The 23,841-nt window shown below is 39.8% G+C and overlaps 1 protein-coding gene across 1 annotated transcript in view; it reads left to right on the forward strand.

The window, feature by feature from the left end:
- The window catches only part of DDX58 (DExD/H-box helicase 58), a 553,305-nt gene that overhangs the window by 428,728 nt on the left and 100,736 nt on the right, over window positions 1-23,841 (forward strand). The window contains exons 15-16 of the mRNA XM_044061005.1: window positions 12,842-12,932; window positions 16,567-16,737. Coding sequence (XP_043916940.1) covers window positions 12,842-12,932; window positions 16,567-16,737 — 262 coding nt within the window. The remainder of the gene's footprint in view (window positions 1-12,841; window positions 12,933-16,566; window positions 16,738-23,841) is intronic.

Consider the following 23,841-nt stretch of genomic DNA (forward strand, 5'->3'; position numbering starts at 1 on the left):
TTCCAGAGTTTGGGTACATAATGTTCTGTAACGGAATGATTGATCAAGATAGAGATGGGAAATGCAGTGGCATTAGCAGCAAGTTTTAGAAATTCATAGGTTGGTACTAGGCTATCGGCCCTAAGGCCTATGCAAGCCTAGCCATAACATGGAAATTTCTTCCCACAATATTTACTTCTCTGGGCCCCTGTCTAGCAGTGTGACTGACATGATCCCCGGGGTGAATTTCCTATCTCCCATCCAGTCATCAAGGTTCCTTTTGAAGAGGGCCAATGAGGCGCTCTGCTTGACATGTATGGGGAGTCTCTGGGTCAGGAACCTATCCCTCCAGCATGTTTTGTTCATTGTGATGATTAGGTTTAGATCCCTGGAGCGTGTGGCTCTGAGGGATTGGGATTTCTTTAAGTGGAGCATGTCCAACAGCTCAGAGTTTGACATGGCCTTGTATGTTAAGCAGAGATCGCCTCTGAGTAGACGATATGCCACAGAGTATAGCTGGAGTTTTTTTAGATGGTCAGCATATGGCATCTGCTTTAGGCCTGTGATTCTTTTAGTGAGGTATTTCTGTGGCCTTTCCAGCTGTTGCAGATGTCTTGTGAGGTACATACCAAATGGGGCATTATACTCTATAATGGGTCTAATGAGGGATGAGTACAGTGGGACAATGACCTCTTTTTTTCTGGATGAAAATCCCTTAGTGATGAGGTGTGCCACATAGAAGGATTTCCTGACTGTTGTGGCGATGTGGATATCGAAAGTGAGATCACTGTCCACCTGTGTCCCTAAGTCTCTCATCACACTTTCGATGTTTAGTGTCCTGCCTCCTTTGTGGTAGTTCATGAGTACATGTTTTTTTTCCAAAGGGGATAACTATACATTTCTTGGCATTAAGCTTGAGCCCATGGCTCTGGCACCAGGCATCTGTTTCTGTAAGGCCCTTTTGTAGAATATCCACATCATTTGGGGATTCTATAATGGCTCCCAGTTTGCAGTCATCTGCAAACTTTGTTAGCCAGAGTCCCTTAGTGTTGGCTTGTACTTCAGAGAAGTAGATGCCAAACAAGAGTGGTCCCAGGACTGAACCCTGAGGTACTCCACTTGTCACTTGTCTGGAGCTGGATTTGGAGTCTGCTACTTTTACAGTCTGGGTTCTGTCAGTAAGCCAGTTGGAAACTCATCGAGTGATGTAGGGATTCATGCCCAGCTTAGTAAGTTTATCTATGATTCCAGAGTGGGGGGATGGTTTCGAAGGCCTTGGCAAGGTCCAGATAGGCTTTGTGGACCGCCTTACCCTCGTCCACAGCTCTGGAGACTGATTCGAAGAAGTCAATCAAATTCAGGAGACAAGATCGGCCCTTCACAAACCCAAACTGGGTGGGGTCCAGTGTTTGATGGGTAGTTTATCTGCAGCAATTATAGTGGATTTAAGTTTAGAGAGCATTATTTTAATGATATCGGTTTGGACAGGTTTAAAAGAGAGAGAGAGTTAGTGGTTGCTGGGGTAGATGCATTGTTGGGGTAGGTGCGGGATTAATACTAGTATTGGTGAGTTAATGAAATGAAATGAGTGTTAAACTATGTAGCAATATTTACTGTAGAGTCTGAAATATTGGGAGTAGGAGTGGTGGCAAGTCTGGATTGTAATAGTTGCTTTATGGTGGCCCAGAATTTATGTGGATTATTATGGCATTTTTGTTGTAGATTTGTGTACTACTGACTTTTGGCACATTTAATAATTTTTTTGCTCTGTTTCTTAGTAGTCTGAAGTGGTCTAGTATAGTTTGATTCTTATTGATTTGATAGTGAGTCCAAGCTTTGTCTCTTTATTTGAGCAGTTGTTTTGTGTCATTTGTTAACCAGGGTACATAATTATATTTCACTCTTATAGTTCTGGGTGGAGCAAGGTTGTCAAGAATGATTAAGAACATGCTGTTAAAGTATTCTAGTGCACTGTCTAACTGTAGAAATTTTAATGGGGACCAGTTGCATTGTTTGAGTGTAGAAATGAATATGTGAGGTGCAATTTTTTTTTGTTACGAATTTGTTTATATATGGCACATTTTTGAGGGTGAACAGATTGTCATAGTAAGTAAGTGGGTAGATGGTCACTGAGGGCATCATTGAGGCAACCAGATTGCTGAGATAGTGTGGACCTATTGGTTGAACTGAGTCCAATCAAGAATGGATTGCCTATTAGTGGACTTGTCTATTGTGGTGGGGGTTTGGATTATTTGTGAGAAGTCATAAAGGTTGAAGTTTGAGGGATTATTGTTGGAACAGGTGAGCCAATCGGTGTTGAGATCACCCATTGTTATGGTTTCCTGATTAGAGCTAGATAAACTAAAAAGGAATTCTTCAATTGTGTGAGTGTTGTTGCCTGGTGGGATGTAGATAGCTATAATGGTTATATTTTGGGGGGGGTTAAGTTTAAGTTGGGTTGATAATATCTCAGCATTGATGGTAGTTTGATCATGATTATCTAGTCATTCCAGCTTGAGAGTATTTTTATACATTATGGCAATACCTCCTCCTCATTTGTGTGTTCTATCTTGTCTTATGAATATTATAACCAGGGGTTAAGATTTCATTGTCAAATATGTGAGGTTTTAACCATATTTCTGTCAGGATTACTACGTTGGGTGAATAGAGTGAGAGGGTGGAGTGGAATTCACTTAGTTTATTTAAAAGGCTCCTAATATTTATGTTTAAAAGTAGAAGATCAGAAGATTTGTGTGGAATGTTATTTGAGAATTGAGGGACTATGATGGATGGTTGGTGAAATGGTTGATGGCTTACTGTAGGTGGTGTATGTTGATTGAAGTGCATTGGTTCAGGGTGGGGTGAATGTCACTACAGATTAAGATGAGATAAAACAATGTGAAGTGAGAAAGGTAGTTTTGAGAGGAATTTTGTAATATTTGTGGAGTAGGAAATTAGTGTGTGGCTGTTGCATATATCTGTAGGTAAAATAAATTGTGTTAGTAATGTTAAATAGGGTTGGTGAAATGGTGAAGTTAGTGTAAATGTTGTGATAAAGATGTAATGTTAAATAGGTGTGTGATACCCGTGCACTGGTCCAGCATTCAAGGAGCCTCAATCCTCACCACTAACACAAGTGAGGGGCATCCATATAGGGAAAGGATAATAAATGCACACACAGTAAAGTACAATTTCCCTTAAGAGCACACAAAGATCACAGTCAGTCTGAGGCTGGTTTCTCCCTTTCTCTCCAAATCCCCAATAAGACTCCCCACTGGCACAGCTATAAAGTCCAAATCTCAGCCTAGTGGACAAGTTAAAACCTCCAGCACCAGTGCTTTGTGTCCATGCCCAAGTAGCTGACACACACACACACACACACACACACACACATACACACACACACACACACTTTGAGATATGAGTTGTACACAAACAGACACTACTGGAGAAGGCTGTCACAGATTCTTCATCTGTGCCCCCTTTCTGCACAGTCTAAAACGTAGTACCAACTGCCACCATCCACTAATATCCAGTAATAAAAAGGCCATTAACAAAAGGGTGTCCAGTTATTACTGTGCAGTATTATTATCCAAATGGTAAGTGTGACTAAACAGCAAAGCTTATTGGAGTAACTTGGTACAGTATCACTGTATACATGCAATGTACTCTAGAGCTTAAATTATCTCTACACAAAACAGCCACAGTTGAAAGGTTTACAAATATTTAATAGTAAATAATAAAAACACAAGACAATACTTCTTACTACACAGTGCTAGTCAAGAGTTCAGAGATCACAGAGAAATACTTAAAATAATACCATAGAAAAGTTCTGACATCACAGAAAAACACTTAGACTAATCTTGCTATTTATAAGAGAAAAACACTAAAGTCTAATGTCCTACTTACATACAGAGCAAGACAGTACTGGTAATGTTGAATGTTCTCAAGACAAATGCTCTAATGCTCTCATTCTTTCTGTTCTGTCCTTAAATTGATAGCACAGTACCACTGATTCATTTCAGATTACATAATTTCTTTCTGGTTCCCAGGCTAACAGGGGGTTAGCAGCCCCTTTGTTCTTGCAGCGGGTCAGGAACCAGAGCAATAAAAGAAATTACACCTGCAAATTCTAGACATTAACTCTGGCCTCAAAACAATAGGCAGAATTCCTTCATCCAGACATATCGGCTCCAACTTTTGACATCAAAGAATTGACTTGTCAGCTTTGTTACAGCAGAGTGCACTGTTACATTTATACAGTTCCACATTTAACACCATTTTTTCCCATTTAAGAGTACAAGCCTTTGGCTTACATTAATATTTACAAATGACAGAATTATCTATAAAATTCTATCTGGCTAGGCTGGCAGCCTTCACCTATCTTCACACATCATCTATCTTCACAAGGTGGGTGATAAAATCTTAGATATGAAGTGTTAGTGGGAGGAAGTAAGGTGAAGTAACTATGTCAGGAGAATAGAGATGGAGCATTGTAAGAGTATCATTGTGGAATAGTAGATGTGAAAGGAGGGAGTGGTAATGTGATCTTGGAGATGTGTAGAGTGGATTTGTGATTGGTTGACTATGGTGTAATGTGATTGGATAATTGTTTAGAGTGAACAGAGATTGGCTGTGTGTTAATGAATGGGAGTGGTATGGATAGGATAAATGTAGCAGTAGTGGGGGTGGGTGGGAAATGGGGGCAGGGTAAGAGAGCAGAGTGAGCCCTAACAAAGTGAGGGCAAACGGACCAGAGCAAGACCCAAAACTAAGCAAAGGGAACACATGAAAATCAATCAGTGAACAGTAAAAGTGAAAGCAAATGTTAGTATTGGCAATGTAATGTTACCAAACAGCTAGCATCTGTACAGCCCTGTTGCAAAAAATGACACAACACCAAAAACTAATAGTAGAACTGCAGGAAATAATAATGAAAGCAGAGAGAGAAAGTGGCATTCTGGTGACATAGTAGCACTTAAATTAGCCGGGGGTATTTACAATAAATAGCAGGCAATTGTTTTGTTTTAAGTTTGTTTAAAAAACAAAAAACACCAAAACATACAGGAAGTTAAAGTGAAGGCTGCTGGAATTGTAGGCAGACAAGCAGATGATGTTCTTACCAATAAGTCCAGTAGTGGAATGTATGTTTGTTATTTTTATGGTAAAATAACAGGACTGTACCTAAGGAATAACATGGTAGAATGAAAACATTAGAATAGAGTAGTTAAGTGAAGAAAAATGTGAGAGAACAATGGTACTTAAGAGCAATACCTAGAGCAAAAACAACACAGTATTGAGAAAAACATTTCACATCATCTTATTAAGTCAAATTTAACAACACTCTAACAGTAATATTATGAATCCAAGTAAACCTTACAGATATAACAAGGCAGACATGTAGTTGGAATGACAGAGCAATACATGCTGTAACAAAAGCTAGTTTTATTAGTCAGATATCTTGTAGTAGATTAGCCAGAAATAACATATAATACACCTACTACAACAGTTAGTCACATAATACCCAGTCATACATCACTTTGACATAAAATATCTATAAAGTAGACACATTATCACAGTAGCTGCAGTTTACTAGTTAAACTGTGGTGACCACATTCATTAGGGAAACATTGCATATTACCCAAACATTAACAGTACTTTGAAAAGAAATGGCAGTTAAAACTGAATACGTTGCTCAACATTATACACAGAAAGCAATTGCTATACCATTAATACATTCCTTTCCAAGTGAGCCAAAAATCTTTTTCCTACATATATACACACTAAATAAAATAGCTGTATTTAAACAAATAAAAATAGTTTAAGATAAGACCCAAGTCTCATTCAATAGACTGGCTTGTCCTACAAATAAATAAGTTTAACCAGTCAAACAAGCACTTTATGTGGAAGTAATACGGTACAATTTTAAAGTAAAAATAGGAGACAAACAGCTAAAATTCTTATTTACCATTGGATGTTACAGCAAAGTAGTATGAATTAGTAGCTAGACATAGCCACACATCAGCAGAAGCTGCAAAGGGGAAGAGCAGATAGGAATAGTAGGTGAGGAAAGATGGGGCCATACACCAACCAGAGGAATTTGAATGGTGCTAAGGGTGATGGGAGGTTACCATGGAGATAGATGAGTGCAAGTAGACAGTTTGAAAAAGAAAGGAAAGACCCAAAACGAAGCAGAGGGAACACAAAAATAGAGTGAGACCAAAGTTAAGTATTGGTGATGTAATGTTACCAGACAGCAAGCATCTGTACAGCCCTGTTGCAAAACATGGCATAACACCAAAAAGCAATAGTAGAATTGCAGGAAATAATAATGAAAGCAGAGAGAGAGAAAGCGGCATTCTGGTGATGCAGTAGCGCTTAAATTAGCCGGAGGTATTTACAGTAAATAGCAGGCAATTTTTTTTGTAAGTTTGTTTTTAAAAAAAGCCAAAATGTACAGGAAGTTAAAGTGAAGGCTGCTGGAATTGTAGGCAGACAAGCAGATGGTGTTCTTCCCAATTTCCAGTAGTGGAATGTATGTTTGTTATTTTAATGGTAAAATAACAGGACCATACCGTTGGATGTTACAGCAAAGTAGTATGAATTAGTAGCTAGACATAGCCACACATTACCAGAAGCTGCAAAGAGGAAGAGCAGATAGGAGTATTAGGTGAGGAAAGATGTATATATGTATGTATGTATGTATGTATGTATAGAGTGTGTGTGTGCGTGTGTGTGTGTGTGTGTGTGTGTGTGTATATATATATATATATATATATATATATATATATATATATATAAAACAAAGGGAGACAAAGTACTCAGTAAAAACTGCAAGGAAACACAGCCATGCTAGAATTTTCACTGTGTGATATCTTAAACCTTCTATACTGGAGGACCGTGGGATATATGCAGATGACCCTTTAATGACATACAGTGTTCAGCTACATGGCTTTTGAATGTCTATGACTTTTTACTTTTCAAGTCATTATGGGTACATTCAGGCCAATAAAACCAAACCCCACTAGTTGTGGACATATGTGTTCGGCCTTTTTTGGTGACCATATCAGAGCAGCATATGTATAGAAGTGTAAGATGTATTGCTTTAGATCAAAAAATAAATTAATTGACACCTATATTGTCTGCTTCAAAGTGACCAATAGCAAAATTTCTCAAAAAAAATATATAAAAAAAAAATTAATTTTCAAACAACGTTAAAAAAATAATATTTTCAACCTATCTTATCAGGACTATTAGAATCGCTATTTAACCACAGACCCAAACAGGCTTCATGTCACATGAATGGAGAACTGCTACCACTATCCCCTCTGCACAATGGCAGGGCATCTACAGACCATGATAACCACAGACCCATAAGTCTGACTAATCTCATATGCAAAGCCATGGAAAGAATTATTATGGAATTGATTAACAATATGAATCCTTCAGACACTGGAACCGACCCAATTTGGTTTCATCAAGGGCAGATCATGTCTACTCAGCCTGATGGAATTCATTGAGAAGGTTACCAAAGCAATAGACAAAATGTTACATACTGCCTACCTTGACCTGACCAAGACATATGACACAATACCCTATTCTAGCATTGCAGACAAACTCAGGTATAAACCCTTATGTCACCCACTGATTATCCAGCAAGGTCACAGATAGCACCAAAGAAGTAAGGATAGGTGAGTGCACCTCCACAATGAGGCCAGTCACTAGCAGAGTCCATCAGGGGTCTGTGCTGGGTCCTCTCCTTTTTGGCATCTACTTCCCTGAAGTCATTATCAACCCCAAAGGCCTCAGGCTAACCAAGTTTGCAGATGACTGCAAACTATTTGCAGACATAGAATCCCCCCAAGTCTGTCAGCTTCCAAGAAAGACTGACAAAAAATGACTGCTGCCAGAACCACAGTCTAAAACTCGGTGCCAAGAAATGCATAATATTATCCTTTGGGGAATCTGTTGCCTCTGGGCACTACCACATTGATAACACACTCCAAGAGTAAATCCGGTAGTCAGGGATTTGTGGATACACATAGATAGTAACCTGGTCTTTAACCATCGTGTATCTATGGAAGTAAGGAAATCATTCTATGTTGTGCAGTTTATAGGCAAGGATATGGCATCTAGGTTTAAAAAAATCATTGTTCCGTGGTACTTGTCCCTCATTAGACCAGTCATGGAGTACAACACCCCCTTCATTTTGTACTTGATCAGGTACATGCAACAACTAGAATGTCCACAGAGGTTCTTTACAAAAAGAATACAGACTGCGAAGAATATGTCCCACATGAATCACCTCGGAACCCTATCCCTGTATTCTGTCTCCTACAGATTGTTGAGGGGCAGTCAGTGCCCGACCTACAAGGTATCATCAGATCCTACTCTGATGGACCTTCTGCTTATACACAAAACAAACGGCATCAAAATTACTCAATCTAGGGATCTAAACCTTGCTTGCAACATAATCGGGACATGTTGGAGGGACAGGTATGCATCTCAGAAATTACCCCTTCCCTGGAACAGACTTCTCATCCATGTGAAACCGAGTTCTTCCCTAATCCAGTTTAAGTGAATCTTGGACCAGTGGATTGAGAATTGGTAATTCACCTCTAGTCTGGCACCTACATCTCTAATGGACAAAGGCAGCCTGTGAATGTGTGATCACCCAAGCCTTATCTTGCATTTACCCCCCAAATACCTTACAGTAACCAAAATGTATCAGATACATTTGGGATACATGGCTAGGCTTAAAAGGCCCCTGTGATTATTAGCGTAGTATACACCTACACACCTATGAGTTGACGAAACCCTGAATCTGCTATGGATGTTTATTCATTATGGATTCTGAGTAATATGGCTGAGTGAAAGTTTTATGCAGTAATATACAAACCACAGTGATAGTGATTCTGTATTCAAGCTACGCAGGAACATTCCAACATTCCTGTACCACTGTAAAGGAAAAAATAAAAATGTAAAGGTTTTTACATGGGGACTTTTAAAGTTACTACTTGTCCGACTATGAGCGGGACAGTCACTGTGTAGTAACTTTTGTCTGCCCACATTAACTGTGAGTAGTAAAGGAAATGTCCTGGTTTGCTGGTGTTACTGTAAATGTTAACATCAGCAAGCCAGAAGTCCTTTCCCACTCAATTAACGGGGACAAAATTTAAGTTTCATGCCTGTGCAGATAATGCTGCTAAATTGCGTTTGCTGAAATTGAATAACAGCTTACTTTCAGATTTTTTTTTCTTTTTCCTCACTGTACGAATGTCATTCTATGACATTTCCCATGCTATTAGTGTGCTACCTGTTCTCCATTAAGACCAGTTCCCACATGCACATCAGTGATTGTCTGGTCCTCATTGGTGGTGGTGGTGGTTTGGGGGTGCAGCAGAGCACCAAAATCATTACATTAGCCACTAATGCTGGGGTATGGAAACATGGTCAGTGGCAATGTGGCAATAGTGTACAGTTGAACTGGTACTAAATGCTGTAATAAAGTTTTAGTTGTTACCATAGCTCTCCACTTCTTTACTCAAGAATCAAGGACAAAAAAGTCAAAAAAATAAATGGGGACAAAGACTGAAAATCATGGACAATTTTTAAATCAAATTCACATAAGAAGTTAATAGAACAACAGATTTTGCATCAACATGCATTTTCTGAAAAATAAAAATGAAACTCTTATGATTGGATCTACTGGCTGGCCGTAATTATAAGTAATCACTGATTTATCAGAAAAATGAAATATTTTAAAAAGGGCATGCTAAACATTTATGACAAACTCAGGGACTGTTGAGAGGTGGTGCTGTTGCTGTTATGTTAAAGGAAAACCACTGTCAGTTTAGCAGTGCTGCTGATTATGAAAAGAATAAGGAAAGGATAGGAAGGAGACCGAGGAGTTAGATTTAACCTCACTGTAACTTTTTTGTATGCATGTATTTATCTATTGTATACTGTCAAGACCAGGATCATATGCTTTAAGACAGCAACGTCAGTCTACAGGGGTGGTGCATCTTGGCAGTGACTTGTGGTTAGCAACAGAGAGAGAGAATGAGAAAGAGAGAATAAGATACCGAGTGGGAAACAGAGATAGTGAGAGAGAGGTATGCGCGTCTGACAGAGAGAGCGAGAGTAAGAACTAGAGTACGACAGAGAGAGAGAGAATATGAGAGAAAGTAGGAGCGAGAGAGCTAAGAACTAGAGGGAAAGAAGAGTAAGAGACAGGTGTGTGAACGAGTTTGGGAACAGAGATACTAAGAGTGGGAGACAGAGAGAGCAGAAAAGTAAGAGCAACAGGTTTTGCATCAACATGCATCTTCCAAACAAGTGTGAAATTGTAATTTCTGGCATCACTGACTGACTAATCCCCAATGATTTATTTACTAAAAGCAACAGCAGCATATTTTGCATTAAAGTACATTGTCTAAAGAACAATAAGCACAACAATGTTAATGTCTGACATTAATGACTGGCTGTAATCCTCAGTGACGTATTAAAAAATTGTTGAGGGGCACAGCAAAAATATCAGACAAAATTAGAGATGCGCTGCAAAATCTGGAAAGTTGAAAGTTATGATGAGAACAGAATAGCAAGACACTGGCAATGTATTCTCATGGTAATCTGTAGAGAATTATGACCAGGTGTCTCATTGCAAACAGTTTGTGTTCTCAGAGTACAGATGTCAATAAATCCACCTTGCAGCTGGTTCAAAGCTCACACGTGATGAACCTTGACATCCATTTCAGGAACACATAAATTGCTTATGATCAGATGGTAACTTAATAGGCTTGCATGTCATTTGTGTTTTTTTCTGTACATTTTTGATATTCTTTGTTTACTGGTTGCTGTTCATTAAGGATTTTTATCTTTATGGAAGACTTGCATTTGTCAGGACTATTCTGCTTTCTGGTACCAGGTATGCTGTCACCTCTTTTTTTGTTATGGTACTGATATACATTGCAGATGGCACAACTCTGTACTAACTTGTTCTGTTTGAGGAGGCATTCCTGGCCACTACATGGTATCTCCTGTTTTTTTTTTTTTGCACTTTACTGTACCTAGCTAAGAGTCATGTATTGTCTCAAGTGTTTGTTATCTCAGTTTATTGGACCTTGAATATTAAACAATGAGCACATTTTATTTCTTTCTCAAAAGAATTTATTTCCTTAATCATGATTTTTGGTCATGCCATCACTGGATCAAAAGACTGGAAAAATGCTCCAAAATGTACTTCTGATCGTCTCAAATCCTGTAACTACTGTGGGTCTAACAGCTTCCAGATCTGCTACTTAATTCAGTTATTTCTTTAATAGTTGTTACAGTAAGTCTTAGTCAAACCCCCTGTGATGTAATGTACTTGACCTCACACCTCCGGCATACCATTTCATATTGGATCTGCATAGTAGGACACCAGCACTATCTGATGTCATTAGCTTTTTGGAACTTGTACCTGTACTTCTGACCTGCTTTGGTAATCTTGGTAGTTGTATTGGCTATCAACAGAAGTATCCCAGGTGATGGCAGAATAGATATATAGGAAAATAATGTGATAATAAGGTATACAGGACATTTCACACACTGCATGAGTGTTTCCTATCCCTCCCCAATTCCCATGGGTATATTCAGTTTAGACAAAAGTATATTTAAGGCAGGATGACATCCTCCTGTCTTAAGAATTCTTGTAATCCATTTTGTCTGGGTAGCGCTTCTGTCCACAACATTGCTTTTGTGCTAATAGGGTTGGAATGTGGAAAAGAACCAAAATATGATGTTATGATGAAACTGTCAATGTCATTTATTTGGAAGGGTGATGGGTAAGGTGACTCATTGAGCAGATGGTTTGGATTTTGGCATAGAACAGTGTTTTTTGAAACTGGCGTAACTTTTATTTATTTAGGTTTTTCAGGTTTGCTGATGAGGTTATCCCACTGACCCACAGATTGCTTTATAGGGTGTCCCTTTGATGTCTACATTAAAGAAGAAAAAAAAAACGGAATTGTAAACATCGCAAAGATTTAATAAAGGAATGAATTACAATACAGTAGGTCCAAATATCATACAAATAACAAGTGTGTCTGTCAGTACATAGAGCACATATGAAAGACTTTAAAGTAGGTGTACTGTGTTTTAGTATATGTTAAACTTCTGCATGTGCAAAGCAATATAATATCTATAAATTATGTGCAGTATATGATTGTTAGAAACTACATTTATGCAGCCAACATTTTTCAACAATTGAATGGCTGTGTCAAGTTATAAAAGGAGCATAGTTGACCATTGCATTAAATTGTTGTCAGATGTCAACTCCATTAACTTACAGGGATAAAGCCTTGAGTATGAAGCAGACAACCCCAGTCTGATTAGCAGCTCAAGCATTTGTTGATGCTGGTGTGGGGGAGAAGAGAAAGGACAAGGCTAAGCCTGCTCAAATTCTTTTAAGGGGAAGGGGCAGGCTGTCCATGGTTGAAGTCCCAGTGATGACTGATCTCACATGGGGGAGGGGGTGGAGCTTCCAAGAAGGCTGAGCCATTCATTAAATGTGAAGGAGTGGTTGTACATTGTAAAAGTTCATTGTGTGCCACCCCCTTGGGACTGACCAAACATATGCTCAGACCAAAAAAAAAAAACCTGACTTCTCAGAGATGCAGTATTGTGTTAATAAAGAACTGTCCTTTTCCTGATTTATGTATGAGTACCATCAAAGCAGTAAAAGTGTAATGTGTGGTATCTGATCACATCCTGATGTAAAGACTTATTTTAATGAGAGTTTACAGTATTTTGTACAGACTCAATAGAAAACTGATCCCTTTGCCTTCAGCTAAAGAAGATATTTTTTTCTTGCATGTTTAAGGCTTTGAAAACTTGGATCGAAGAAACTGAAGTTCTCCATTTCTTGAAGCCAGACATATTAATAGGGCGTGGAAAGCGAGATCAGAAAACAGGTATTTGTCAGTCATTATTCATGTAGCTGCTTATCACCTACACTGAATCAAGATAATTATCATTGTTTGTGATTCACTCCCATTGGACTCTTCCATTTTACTCCTGTCCCTCTCCTTGTATTGCAGTTGCATTCTGATACAAGTTGTCTGCATTTCTAAGGCCTGTTTCACAGCTTGGGAAGGATGGCAAGTAGTTGCTTAGAACCAGGCTCAAAGACTGGATATTTTATGCCAGCTCTGTCACATATAGGGATAAAACAAGGACTATGTTACTGGTGACTTTAATTTGGCTGGCAGCTTGGGTGCCTGTTTGAGCTAGTCTGGTAAGATGGGCATGAGCAGCCTTTGCTGGGTTACCCATCCTTGGGGTAGGGAGTCGTCTGAGGCTCACCCCATGGGTGATACATTACAGGGGCACTGGGTGTCCACCACGTGGAGTTCCATGGCAGCCAAGCTCATGCTGCTGTAGTGCATTCATGCTAAGTAGCCAAGGAGGGGGAGAACTATTACGCTGAAGAATGCTTCCCTTTGGGCAGTAGCATCTGTGGGTCACTTAAACACTGCCAACCCCCCCTCCACCCACCCAGAGCAGCAAGCTAGCACACTTTCTAGGGAGCAGAACTGCAGAACAGTAGTGTAGCTTCCTCCTTTGGCTCACTTTTCTGGCTGCTACATCTGGCATATTATACTCACTGACTTATAGTGCTGGTCTCTGGCATGCCATATTAGTTCTTCAGTCTTTGTTTTATTGTCATATAAACTGATGGTATGAAAAGTTTGTAAATGACTGCAGCTTTTACTAAGCTAAAAGTCTCCAGTAAGGACTGGCAAAGGCATCAGGTCTACAAATATTTAAACTCTATGAAAACTAGTCAGTTCCATAGCATAGAAGGGTAGAGCCCTTTGACCTAAGTAACCAGGGTTTAGTTAGCAGTCCTCATAGTGGAGGTATCTGACTTTGGGGAAGGGGAGTAATGACCGGAGTGTGTCCACACAACTCTCCCATGAGGGATGGGAGGGAGGCGTGCTGATGAAGTGCACTACTGCTGCTGGGTTACCAGTGGTGACACTGTAGATCAAGGAAATCAGTAAGCACCACCCAGGCATATGGGCTGGATTCAGAATAGAGTGAGAGAGAGAGAGTGTGAAAGAGAGAGGATGCATCATCATTGGCGGGGAGCGCAATTTTGGACTGTAATATATCATATAAAATCATTTTAGTTGTACGGAAACATTATGTTGAGACATTTTTATTTTAAATAAGGACATCCGCTACTGACTGGCATTTTTGTGGGAGTAGACTCCCTTATCCTAACTTTATGGGTCCTGCCTGTGAGCCAGCTGGCTATCCAGCATGTGACATATTGCAGGTATCATGTAACATGATGTTGTTTTCACGCAGTTCTGCCACAAAGTATACTGTCACTCTCACGGTGCATAATTGCAATATTTGAAAGAATTGTGTAAAGACTACTACAGTTTAGAAGATGGGGCTTTACAGACAACATGATGGCAGTTACAATTTGGAACACAAAAAAATGTATAATTACAGGTGAACATTTTATAATTAGACTAGAAAGAGTTTTTATTTGATAGGTCCATATTTTCAACATTGTCACCTGTTTGTGCCATTCTGTATAGAAAAGTACTTTTAAAGTCAGTATGTTAAAATATCATTTAAGACCGAATTGCGCATTGCAAACTCTATAGTTCAGGATACTGGTGGTTTGGGGTGGCCAGTGCCATGTTGAATGGTCAAGATCACTTCTTGATACACCCATGAAGCAACATCCTACCTGCATTCCCAACAAAAATGCATAATAAGATCCATATCTGTTCAAAGTCAGCTCCCAAGAAAGTGAACCCCGTGTCTCCAGTCCAGTGAAGACAGTCCCCAAAACTGTAAGCAAAGAGAAGTAAAAGGTGCCCTCTGGGACTGTTGGATGGGGTGAATCATTCCAGTTATGTGAGGGGACATTGAAGGATTTGATTCCCTTAACATTAAAAAGGAACAATTAAAACTAAATTATTTAATTATACAAAAAGAATAAGGCAATTTTCTGTATTTCAGGGAAGAAACATAGGTGGCTTTTGTACTAACTAATGTACTGCAGTTGTAGCATTCAAGGTACTTATTGTGACTGTCTTTTAAGGATTTAGCATTGCCCATATCTTTATGTTGTGAGACTATAGGAAAGTAGCAAAGCACACAATATTTGTGAGGAGTATTTTTAATTGTGAACAGAGTAATGTTTGTGCTGTTCAAGACAGCACCCCCAAGTGGAAAATGAAGTAGCACAACAGAACAGACATTGCTTAATTAAGCAGCCACGAACAGGAAAGTAGATATATCTTAAGTAAATGGAGTCATTGGGTAGTGCAAATTAAAAATGAAATGCCACTAGATGGTGCTCATTATACAGCTGTCAAAGTGCTGTGCACTTGCAAAACTCTGTTTTTTTGCAGTATTAAAATACATTTGAAAGGAACTGCTTCATTATATTGTTTTTGTGTTAACAGTCCAGGTAAAATCTTGGAGATTTTAGGATGGCACAAGTCATCAGTCAGAATTAAAATTTCTGGTCACAGGTTTTTCTGAGCCTTGCTAAGTGGTGTGACATCAGATATTGGTCAAAGGTTGTGTGCCACCCCTTGGGGTAAACATTTATGAAGAAGTAGCTTCCTGTTCTCGTCTACTGTAGATCATTTACTGATAGGCACCCTGAGGCAATAGTGTTCCATTGTCATTTGTTCAGACACTAGGAATTTTCACTGCTGTTGAGGTAGAATAAAACATTTGATCATGCATTGCAGTGATAGTGAACTGTATGCTGTACAAAGCAATGTGTCATTCTCTGTTAATGACCGTCTCATAGCCTATGGTTAGAGATTTGGATAGTCCAAGCTGACCTCCGAATAAATGTACTGGCTTGTTAATAAAAGACTATAGAGTAGGACTGTCTGACACACTAATTGTGGTGCAGAATATCAAATAACCACCTTGCGTGATAGCAATAAGTGAGACAAGCTCCTGTCAGTGCAGGGTTATACAAGGAGGCTGTATCAGTCCACATCCCTGCATACTAGGGTGAAGGGGCCCGCTCTGCCTTCTGCAGGTGGGGAGTACTGCCAAAGAAAGTTGGCTTGTGCCAGTGGATGATTTCAATAGAGAGCCCATACTTTATGGAATGCTGCCCAAATGACATCTTTGTAGCTTGTTATGGTGAGTTCATCACACAACTGGAAGTCCACAGGAGAACCAGTAATAGCCTACAGCTGGTTTATGGCAACATGCTGTCTGCCTGTTGTGTCTGGGACAAACAGTTGACATATTTCGTTGCACTTACATATTTATTGGATGTTTTGATTCTGGTATTCTACAGCATAGACACATGTGGTTGTATTGGTGATGACAAATCATTTTCATTTACAGTAAATTCAGCTAGACATACTGTGCAGTTTAGAGAAATTCTGACTGGAAAGGCCATTCACTCTGTTAATAAACAGTACTTAATGGTTAAGTTGTTGCTGCTGTTTGACTCTGCCTTTGTTAACTTGCACTTTTTCTGTTGTGTTTTTCTCAGTAGGTTATAATAAGTTATTTTTTTTCACAATTGACTTTCTTTTTTATTAGGAATGACATTGCCATCCCAGGAAAGTGTTCTCAAGACGTTTAAAGAGAAAGATGACATCAATATTCTCATAGCAACATCTGTCGCAGATGAAGGCATTGATATTGCTTCATGTAACCTTGTTCTTCTATATGAATACGTGGGAAATGTCATCAAAATGATTCAAGTTCGAGGTGAGACAGTTTTACTATATTTGATTTTACAGTGACAGCTGTCTGTTCAAGTGTAATTATCTGAACATTGAACTTGGATTTACAATGCTTTTTATCTGATTTTATAACAGAAAATGGAGGCTGATAAGAACAAGCAATTTTAATGTTTACCAGTATCTGGTCCAATAATTTATTGATCTAAGAGAGATCCAAGGAATATGTTAGTTGCGGTATATGATGGAAAATAGTAATTTAAAAATTCTGAGCGATTTAACACTGAATCTAAAATACCAAGCCTCTTTAGTTAAAATATTAGAGTATCTGTGTGTGTGTGTGTGCGTGTGTGTGTATTATGTGAAAAATGTGTTGTATTATTAGTTTCTATGGAAAAGGCCCCCACAACCCTGCAATCTGCTTTGTATGAACCCTGAGGTTGCAGTACCTTGGAGACAGAAATAATACTTGGTCTTACAGTCGCATAATTAATATATGTAATCTAATGGGATGTGGGTGCTCTGGGGGTGCAGCCTTCCTGAGAAAATTATTTTTAGTAATCTTTTATTGTTTTTAAAGTTGCATTATACGATTTATGTAATCTTTGTAAGTAATTAAGTCTGATGCTCCCTAGTATTGTTCTTTATATTTTTGAAGCTTAAAGTTATTACATTTTACATTGCATGGACTGCTGTAGGATTATTTATTTAACATTTGTTGACCGGTACAGTCCGAATGGACAACAAGAGTCCGTTTTCGATTATAGAATCTTAAGGTTTTAATAACAAATGCCCCTCAGTTCACGAGTAGTACTTTTTCCATAGTAGTACAGACATATCTGGTAATTGCATTTTGAGAAAATTAAATATCTTCCTTCTCACATGAACAGCTGTGGTACAGGTGGTGTATTTTTTATTGAATTTTATCCCTATAAAATAAAATCTGTGTATATAGTATGTCTTTTCATTTGTAAGTTAAAGAATGTATTTTGCTAATTAGACATATATGACAGTACATAATAGACATTTTGTGCACTTGACTTTAATAAAGCTGATATTTGTTTTTCATTGTTATACTGCTGATATTACATTCCTGATCTGTCTTTCATGTGTCCACCTTTTCCTCATGGATAGCCCATTATGTTGATTTTGCAGGTGGTTTAATGCCGTGTTTCATCACTGTGGTTGAGTGGCAAGGGTTGACTCTTAGAATTCTTGAAACTAATACCTTCTCCATAATTCACCAGCCAGAATATCTTCCAAAATTCAATCACTCTTTTGATTGCCACCTCTTCCACAGAGAAGCTGACTTTATTTTGATATATTAGGGTTAAAAGCACACAGGATAAAACTGAGTATAGACTAGATACTTGTCATGGCAACAAACAGGGGAAATCAGAAGAAGCTGAAAATTGATCTAGAAGAGAAAGTAGTAAAACAGGTTAATAACTTCAAGTATCAGGGATAGGTGGTTGAGGAGAAGGGAAGTCTGAATGGTGAAGAAGAGGGCTAGAAAAATAAAGACATCCAACAAAGAGATGGATGGATTTTGAGAGAGAGAAAAGGCCTGCAACAGTCAAAGAGGGTAAGAGAGAGCCATTGAGTCAAAATAAGTGATGGCAGTTGATACAACATCCTGACCCCATGTAGAAAATGAGAAAATAGGAGTTGATGATGAGGAAGAGGAGGAGAGTTGCTTGTCCAACTTAGTTTCTTACATAGTAGATAAAATGCAGATCTTTCTTAGCAGTATGCTCAATCTGCCTACTCCCTTTCTTCAGCTTATTAACTGCAGGTTCAGTCTGTCTACCCCCCTCCCCCATTTAATAACCTTAGTTTGAGTCTGCCTGCCCACTCTCTTAAGCTTTTTAACAGTAGTCTGTCTGCCCACCAGTGGTGGCTAGTTGTACTCGCTACTGGCCTGCAGTCCCCATTACAAAAAAAGTAGTATTTCATTCAGAAAGCCAGTTATCATTTTTAAATTAAAAATGTCTTTTTTTCAGACTTTCTACTTTGTTCCAAGAAAATACAAGTAAAAAAATGTCTTAATTCACTTGCCGGGCTTTTTTCAAAACAGCTTTGGGTTTCCCAGATTCATTCTTGCCAATCCACACAGCGGTTGAGGATGTCAGAAACATTGTTCAAAAAGGATCTCACTGGACTCCTGCATGAAACTTGTCAGCCTTATTCCAAAGTCTTGGGTCCTGCGTCGGTTGCTGTCTCCTCTTCCATGATGTCAGGTCGTCAGGGGTATAAAACATGCAGCCGATGCCATTTTCTTTAGTCTTTCTTGCCGTGCAGTGCCCGAAGCAGAAGCATTTCGCAAGTGCCGGTCAGCCGACTACTGAAATATTCGCATTTGAGTTTCAGACCGAAGTCTTTAATAAAGCTAAGTACCCCGTTGGGGAAACCTTTTTCTTGCTTTTTACCGATGTCAGAAAAAGTTAATAATTGTATTACTTGTGGGAAGCAAATACCTCATAACGATTTTCATATATACTGTATTCCTTGCCTAGGCCCTGACCACAACATGCCTGGCTGTCGGTTTTGTGCAAGATTTAACCAACGCACTATTAAGTGTCGGTATATTTTTGCATCTAAGTATTTTTGCAACAGATTTAACTATCCAGAGATGTCGTCGGATAGCAATCCGACTACCGGGGTACATAAAAAACGCAAAGAAAAGGACAGAGAAAGGCAGTCGAGATCCAAAACCGACGAAGAAGCTTCTCCTAAGCCAGTCGCTGGTACGCCGGTACTCAATGAGGTGCTTTTGCAGCCCCTGATACCCGCTACCTTTGAGTCGCAGGCCTCTACCAACACCCATGTGAAGTCAGGCATGTTGCAATATACTCAAGGTATTGGACCGACAGATGTATCTCCCTCAGATGGGTCCGGAGCTGCTGAGCAGGCACCGGCTTCTGAGGGTGTATTCAGACCTCAACATTTTTACATCAAACCGATGAAAGCTGCAAAAGCAAAGGCAAAGACACCTTCTAAAACTAAAAAAACGATGCCTGAGCCACGTACACAGGCCTCTATGCCTAAAAAACAGATGATCAAAATGGCTGAAGACCTTATTACCTTGATCAGGGGTACCCATCCCCCTCCAGATAAGAGGCCTAGGCAAGACACTGTCTATGAATCTTCAGATCAGGTTTCTATTTCTTCTGATTCCTCTTCTGATCGGGAATTTTCTTTACCTCCCTATGAGGATTCTGATACTGAGGAGTCTATTCCATCTGCATCTCCTCCTGAGGATTATTCATTTGGAGAAACCTTGCATACTTTGAGGGAGCATTTTCACTGGGAGAGTCAAGACTTCTCAGAATCAAAAAAGAGGCTCAGGGATTTCCTCCTTCTCCCTCAGCACAAGCCTTTGGCCATTCCCCCTGTGTTAGACATTGTGGATGATGTTTTTTCAGAGACAAGCCTGACCCCTGACTCTTTACCTCTGGCTCCCAGTAAGCCTGATAGGTATTACAGGGTCCCTGACTCTCATAAATTTTTATTTAGAAACCCTGCTGCTGACCCTGAGACTATTTCACAGGGTCCTAAGGGAGTTAAGGCCTCAACAGCAAAAAACCCTACACCCTCTGACAGAGATTCCAGGGCGCTGGACAGATGGGGAAAAAAGGTTTATTCATCTGCAACCTTGGCAATCAGGGCCTTAAACTGTCAATTTCATATGCTTAAGTGCCAACAACATGTTATGGGATTGCTGAAACAGAAAATGATGTTGATTTCAGAATGTGCAGAAAATAAGGAATTGCAGGAATTATTGCATGCAGCTGAACAAGTTGGAAGGCATACTTTGCAATGTGGTTTTGATTCTTTAGAGGCACCCTGCAGGGCCGCAGTTACTGGATCTGTGATTAGGCGGCATGCCTGGTTAAAGGAAAAAAATTTGCCTGATCATGTTAAAGCTAAATTACTAGATGCACCTCTGTTTGGTATTAAGGCAGAAGAGGTTTTAAAGAAAATGGAAGACAAAGCTAAGTCTATGCAAGCTGTTAAAGATTTTTTACAAGTGCAGCCACCTAGATTCAGTAGACACTGGCCTACAAAAACTTGGTCCTTTCCTGTGTTAGACAGAACTCAATGGGGCAAATCCAGATGCCCTAAGGGTTCCAGGTACCAAGCTCAAGACATACAGGTCAAAGCAATGGGGCGCATCCACCTCCAAATCTGGAGGAGATAAAGTGCAAACCTACAGAAAGCAATCCCAATGACTTCCCTCTGCCTACAGCAAGCACTTATCTTTTGGCAGCACCCATAGGGGGAAAATGAGCTCTTTTTGCTCAAAATTGGCAATTAACCCAGGACAAGTGGGTACTGAACATCGTATGACAGGGATACAGATTCCATTTCCACACTCTGCCAATGTCAAATGGTTGGCCAGATCTGCCAAAAAAAAACAATGGGCAGAGGCACAGAAACAGGTTATGTCTCTCATGGATATGGGGGCCATTCAGAAAGTACCAGAACAGGAAAAAGGACAAGGTTTTTACTCAAGACTGTTCTAGGTACCCAGAAAGAACAAGGCCTGGTGGCCAATACTGGATTTATCGATTTTGAACACATACCTGGACATTCCAAAACTCAGAATGTTCACTTTGCAACAGCTTCTGACCATGCTGGGCAAGAATGCTTGGCTGGTGACTTTAGACTTAAAAGAGGCATACCTGCATGTCCCAATAAGAGTCATGCAGAAGATACCTCAGATTCAAGGTTGGCTTAATGCATTACCAATTCTCTGCACTGCCCTTTGGCTTATCTACCATGCCCAGAGTCTTTACAAAGTGCCTGCCACCAGTAATTGCATTTTGCAGACAAAGAAGTATTCGAATATACTCTTACTTGGACGACTGTCTCATTCAAGCAGAGAACAAGGACACTCTTCTACGACAACTGGCATTTGTGAAAAGGCTACTAGCATGCCTAGGGTACACAATAAACGAAAAGAAATCACAAGTGGTACCTTCTCAAAAGATAACATTCCTGGGTGCAAGCTTGCATATAACTGCCCAGATGGCTTACCTCATGCCAGACAAACAAAGGCAACTGACTACCTACTTCAAACTGATGGCAACAAAGACCCAGTCTTCTGCAAGACAAATTATGCAGGCTCTGGGCTTCATAGTATCCTGCATTCTACTAATTCTATATGCAAGACTGCATATGAGGAAACTTCAATGGTACCTAAAAAGTTTATGGAGTCAGCATTAACACAGTCTGGAAACAATGATTCCTCTCATCCCCTGCCTGCAGCAAGAGTTTCTATGGTGGGCAAAGGCCTGTCACCAAAACATGGGATGGCCCTTCACTCTATCTCCTGCCAGCCAAACCTTAACAACAGATGCATCAGATTATGCCTGGGGGGCCCACATGGCAGGAAGATGCATTCAGGGCATATGAGCACCAAATCAAATGCATCTACATATCAACCAGAAAGAGATGTTAGCCATTCAAAATGCCCTAGCAGCATTCAAGGACTTACTTCATCCAGGACAACTGCCTCTCCACAAAATTATCAACTAAAAAGATTCTGCACAAGGACTTATCACAGACAAGCATGGGAAGTGGATGCCCTATCTTTCAGTTGGAAAAATCTGTCAGTTTATGCCTTTCCTCCTCTGCCTCTTCTACCCAATGTCCTCCTAAAAGTCAGACAAGAGAAGCCAAAGATGATATTAATTGCTCCGGACTGGCCCCGCCAATACCAGTACCCAATCCTAAGGAACTTGTCTCAATACCCAGCTTGGACCTTGCCTCAAAGACCACAACTACTGTCCCAGCAAAACAATCAGATCCTGCACAATCAAATACAGACTCTGAACCTGGCGGCATGGCTAATCATGTAATCATACCAACGACACCTCTCAGTAAAGCTGTGATGGATGTCATTTTGGAAGCCAGAAGGCCTAGTACTAGAAAATCTTATGCTGACAAATGGAAGAGATTTTGTGCTTGGAATCAAGCACAAGGAACTGATACAGCAGAACCACGTATTCCTTAGATATTACAATACTTAACTGATATGCTTGACAAAGGCCTATCTTTCTCATCAATCTTTTCTCATCCCTTACTAAAGCAGTATATTAAGAGGAGCCGAAAACCTAAGGCATCCTAGAAGATAACCATTACCTGCATGGGACCTCAATTATGTGTTGGAAAAACTCACCCTGTCTCCATTTGAACCAACCACTACCGCTAATATAAAGTTCTTATCATGAAAGACAGCCCTGCTACTAGCAATTACTTCAGCAAGAGGGGTTTTAGAGCTGCAGGCCCTCATGGCTGTAGAGCCTTTTATCATATTTTACCCAGACAGGGTGTCTCTGAGGACAAATCCTACTTTTATGCCTAAGGTGGTTTCCAGTGTGGCTCTTAACCAAACAATACATCTGCAAACTTTTTATCCAAATCCACAGAACAAAGGGGAGAGAATTCTACATTCCTTGGAAGTACACAGACAGCTAAGGTTCTACTTGAGCAGGACAAAAGCTCTAAGAAATTCTGAGCAATTACTAGTGTCATATGCTGCAGGATCAGAAGGAAAGGCTATCTCAAAGCAGACATTTTCAAAGTGGATAAGCCACTGCATCCATTTCTGCTACTCACACCATGGTAAACCTGTGCCCAAGGGCATTAGGTCTCATTCCACCAAAGCTGCAGCTACTTCAGCAGCCTTTCTAAGGGGAGTACCAACCAAAGACATTCTAGAGGCTGCTACTTGGAGTTCTGTCCACACCTTTACAAAGCATTACGATTTGCCTCTCTACTCTAAGTCCAGGGCAGGCTTTGCCACTGCAGTGCTGCAGGGCCTTATAGCCTCACCTAATGCTGTTTAGCTCCAGCCTCTCAACCATAGCTTTGGGATTCTACCCAAATGTAATGACTGCAACAGTGAAACACGAAGAACATAGTACAGTTGTGTACACTTACCATAAATGTAGATGTTCGAGTGTATTCACTGTTGCAGTCTAGGTTACCCTCCCGCTATCCCCCTGTCATTCTACAGTTTAGCTTTCCTTTTCTGTCTTCTACAACCTATGTGGTGTATTTGCTTGTAGATGAAGGTAAAGTTTATATTGATGCATGTATATGTATATATATATATATATATATA

This window comes from Protopterus annectens, chromosome 2.part0 (assembly GCF_019279795.1).
Source record: "Protopterus annectens isolate FY-2018-M chromosome 2.part0, PAN1.0, whole genome shotgun sequence".
In the NCBI taxonomy this organism is placed as follows: domain Eukaryota; kingdom Metazoa; phylum Chordata; order Ceratodontiformes; family Protopteridae; genus Protopterus; species Protopterus annectens.